The sequence below is a fragment of the Electrophorus electricus genome, chromosome 6 (assembly GCF_013358815.1).
Source record: "Electrophorus electricus isolate fEleEle1 chromosome 6, fEleEle1.pri, whole genome shotgun sequence".
NCBI classification, from domain to species: domain Eukaryota; kingdom Metazoa; phylum Chordata; class Actinopteri; order Gymnotiformes; family Gymnotidae; genus Electrophorus; species Electrophorus electricus.
The window spans coordinates 752,501-757,500 of NC_049540.1; the positions used below are offsets into that span (position 1 = coordinate 752,501).

The window sequence follows — 5,000 nt, forward strand, 5'->3', positions numbered from 1 at the left end:
AAGAAACTACATGAAAACAGAAACAAGGAAGGAAAGAATCCAGTCTGAGGAGTAAAAATGAGAGCAGCAGGGGGGTTTATGGCCAGTGCAATGACAGCCATATCTAATGTTTTCTCAAGAGCTTAATGTATCGCTCCATTTCAGAATCATTCAGTGACTCTTAAACCCATCGCCAGGGCAACGCCCTGCCCGTGGTCCCTCTCGTAGCACATGGCACGGGACCCACGATGAGATGCCATCCCACTCGCCCCCACACCAACGACGTTAGGGTTCAAATCTTCATTAATCCACTTTAACCGCAACACATGCAGGGAACCTGGACGTTTGAATATTCATGAGCTCGCAAACGTAATGACTTAAAGATGAATAATAATGTTCTCATTATAGCTGTCGGCCTGTCTTGTGCCTCGAGCGGGTTCGGCCGACCAATCCCTGCACGGGAAAATCTGATCCAGGTTTAAATATTTAGCATATTTAATAATTACATTAGAATTTTAATACCCACCCAATATCCTACTGCTTCCTGTCTTCTCTCTCCCAGTCCACCTCTTTTCTCACCTCTTTTCTCACCTCTTTTCTCACCTTTTCTCACCTCTTTTCTCTTTTCTTCTTCCATTGTACTGAGGTAAAATCAACTGAATTAAAAAAAAAAAATCAGTTTATAGGAGACTCTCTCTCCTTATGATGGCAGGCCATCAATATCTACCACGACACCCAATCACTGATCAATACACACCTCATTATGCCTAATCACTGATCAATAACTTACATAGCGTCATCTGACAGTAGAGCCTTTTCTCAAATGTCTCTAAGGAGAAAGGGAGAGTTGTTCAAAAATGTGAGGGTCGATATTAATGGGACACGGTGTGTGGGTCGAAAGTAATCGGACACGCTGGGAGGGTCAATAGTAATCAGACATGGAATGAAGGTCGATAGTAATTGGACAAGGTGTGAGGGTCGAAAGTAATCAGACATGGCATGAGGGTCTATAGTAATTGGACAAGGTGTGGGGGTTGATAGTAATCAGACGTGGTGTGATGGTCAAAAGTAATTGGACATGGCATGGGGTCGATAGTAATCGGACATACCGTTAGAGTTGATAGTAATCGGACAAGGCGTGAGGGTCGATAGTAATCGGACACGATGGACAGGGGCAGGTGTAAGGGGACTCTGCTCAGTGTCAGGACTGTGTGAGCTGTGTGAGGGGACCGGCTGTGTGAGGGGACCGGCTGTGTGTGGGGACGCTTTACTCTGCTCAGTGAGTATTTAATAATAATAATCTGTCTCCGTTTCTCTCTCTCTCACACACATCTGAGCAGAGAGGACTGATATGTCCATGGCTCCAGCATCTCTCTCTGTCTCTCTCTGTCACACACACACACACACACACACATCTGAGTGGAAAGGACTGACATGTCCACAGCTGCGGCATCTGTGCCGTCTGTGCAAGCTGAGACATGAACAAACAAACGAGAAGAAGTGAAGCAGGAATAGAAAGTGTGTGACGCTCCAGCGTCACAGGAGCACAAAGCAGGACAACATGGTGTCAGCACACAGCCTTCACTGATGTGTGGGTGTGTGTGTAATAATGCTTTACCTGTGGAGCAGTCGTTTCCTGTCCACCCGTCCACACACACACACACTCCAGTCTCGGGCTGGTACGTTCCATGTCTGGAGCACTGTTCTTTACATGCAGGGAGAGGAGTCTCACACGCCTCTCCATCCCACCCTGCAGAACACACACACTCTCCACGCACACACACACCCCGGCCTGAACAGGATGGGTCCACACAGTCCACTGCAAACACGTGCGCACGCACACACACACACACACACACACACACACACACACACACACACACACACACACACGCACACACAAGCACATTATTCAGTACAATGTATCCAGAACAATTAAAATGTTTGTGCAAGTTTAAAAAAATTGTTGATATATGAGTGTATCTGTGTGTGGATTACAGATCAGTGATTCAGAAAAGTGGGAAGAAGACAGGAAGAGAGGGAGAGAGAGAGAGAGAGAGAGAGAGAGAGAGAGGGAGGGAGAGACAGAGAGAGGGAGAGAGGAAGAGAGAGAGGGAGAGAGAGAGAGAGAGAGGGAGAGAGAGTGGGAGAGAGAGAGAGAGTGAGAGAGGGAGGGAGGGAGAGAGAGGGAGAGGGAGAGAGAGACCACTGACCATATTTACACCCAACACACCATGATTGATAAATATGTCATTCAAGATAAAAGCAAAATATTTGCATGCTTTATAGTTTTTAAAAAGGCTTCTGATTACATCAGGCACCAAGTTTACTGTACAAAATGATGGAAAGTGGTGTAGGGGGAGAAACATAGGAGACATTAAGACAATATCCACGGGAAACAGGTGTGGAACAAAAACAGCCATGGTCCTGAAACATAGTTCAGCATTAATATACACCAACACATATTAACACACACTAACACTACACTAACACACACTAACACTACACTAACACACACTACTACACTAACACACACTAACACTACACCAACACATACTAACATACAAACTACCACTACACTACACACACTAACACTACACCAACACATACTAAGACACAAACTACCACTACACTACACACACTAACACTACACCAACACATACTAACACACAAACTACCACTACACTAACACTCACTAACACTACATTAACACATACTAACACACAAACTACCACTACACTAACACACACTAACACTACACTAACACACACTAACATTACACTAACACTACACCAACACATACTAACACACAAACTACCACTCCACTAACACACACTAACACTACACTTACACACAAACACAACACTAATACACCAACACTCCACTAACACACACTAACACTCCACTAACACACAAACTGCCACTACACTAACACATACTAACACTCACTAACAATACACTTACACACAAACTACCACTACACTAACACTCATTAACAATAAACTAACACTACCCTAATACACACTAACGCTACACATGCCCAGGACCAGAAAATACCAGCAAACCCAATCAGAATCACCATACAAAACATACAAAACAGCTCAAACTAAACTACATCACTTACTGGGAAACTCAATCAAAACCACAGAGTTAAATGGAGTGTTACTGGGCCCTCAATCTACAGTCCAGCATGGCAGGTTACCTAATCACATTGTCTGATCTAAAACTGAGCTCCACCTGACTAAGTACAGACTGAGTGACCAGCGCCTGGACACAGACACCAGCAGACATAAACAGTCCTGGTCACCTACAGAGCAGAGACTGTAGTAGCAGTGGCAGGACTAGAAGATCCAGACACAGCTGCATATTATTATTATTAGTAGTAGTTGTAGTTGTAGTAGTATTAGTTATTGGAGTATTGTTGTAGTTATATTATTATTATTATTAGTAGTAGTAGTAGTAATAGGAGTATTGTTGTAGTTATATTATTATTATTATTAGTAGTAGTAGTTGTAGTTGTAGTAGTATTGGTTATAGGAGTATTGTTGCATTTATATTATTATTATTATTATTATTATTATTATTATTATTATTATTATTATTAGTAGTAGTAGTAGTAGTAGTAGTAATAGGAGTATTGTTGTAGTTATATGATTATTATTATTATTATTATTATTATTATTATTATTATTATTATTATTAGTAGTAGTAGTAGTAGTATTGGTTATAGGAGTATTGTTGTAGTTATATTATTATTATTATTATTATTATTATTATTATATTATTATTATATTATTATTATTATTAGTAGTAGTAATAGGAGTATTGTTGTAGTTATATCATTATTATTATTGGTAATAGGAGTATTGTTGTAGTTATTATTATTATCATTATTGGTTATAGGAGTATTGTTGTAGTTATATTATTATTATTATTATTATTATTATTATTATTGGCAATAAGAGTATTGTTGTAGTTATTATCATTATTATCATTATTGGTTATAGGAGTACTGTTGTAGTTATATTATTATTATTATTATTATTATTATTACTGGTAATAGAAGCATTGTTGTAGTTATATTATTATTATTATTATTATTATTATTATTATTATTATTATTACTGGTAATAGAAGCATTGTTGTAGTTATATTATTGTTGTTACTATTAGTTAGTGGTTGTAGTGTTGTCATCTTTTGTTAGTGTTAATTTCTTGATCAAAGCTTTGGCAATACAAATGTGAATATTTGTCATGCCAATAAAGCACCACTGAATTGAACAGAGAGAGAGAGAGAGAGAGAGAGAGAGAGAGAGAGAGAAGGAAAGAGGGAGAAAGAGAGAGAGAGAGAGAGGGAGAGAGAGAGAGAGAGAGAGAGAGAGAGGGAGAGAGCAGTCTTCAAGTAAATAGTAATTTAAATCTAAGATGTTACATGCAGTGCCTAGCAACTGTGTGTGTGTGTTTGTGTGTGTGTGTGTGTGTGTGTGTGTGTGTGTGTTTGTGTGTGTGTCTGTGTGTGTGTGTATGCTGAGAGGGAGGTTGATAAAGAGGGTAATTTGTATGTGAGCCTAAACAGAAAACTAAGAGACAGTTTAGGGCAAAACCAATTAAACACTCGCACACACACACACACTCGTGCACACACCACCCCTAACTACACAATCACTAACTACTCCACCCCTAACTACACCACCCCTAACTACTCCACCCCTAACTACACCACCCCTAACTACACAATCACTAACTAGACCACCCCTAACTACACCACCCCTAACTACACCACCCCAACTACACAATCACTAACTAGACCATCACTAACTACACCACCCCTAGCTACACAATCACTAACTACTCCACCCCTAACTACACCATCACTAACTACTCCACCCTAACTACTCCATCCATAACTACTCCACCCTTAACTACACGATCACTAACTAGACCATCACTAACTACACTACCCCTAACTACACAATCACTAACTACTCCACCCCTAACTACACCACCCCTAACTACACAATC

General features: G+C 40.1%; 1 protein-coding gene across 1 annotated transcript in view; it reads right to left on the minus strand.

The window, feature by feature from the left end:
- The window catches only part of tenm1 (teneurin transmembrane protein 1), a 105,237-nt gene that overhangs the window by 47,618 nt on the left and 52,619 nt on the right, over positions 1-5,000 (minus strand). Inside the window, 1 exon segment of the mRNA XM_035527484.1 lies at positions 1,598-1,798. Within this exon segment, the coding sequence (XP_035383377.1) occupies positions 1,598-1,798 (201 nt within the window).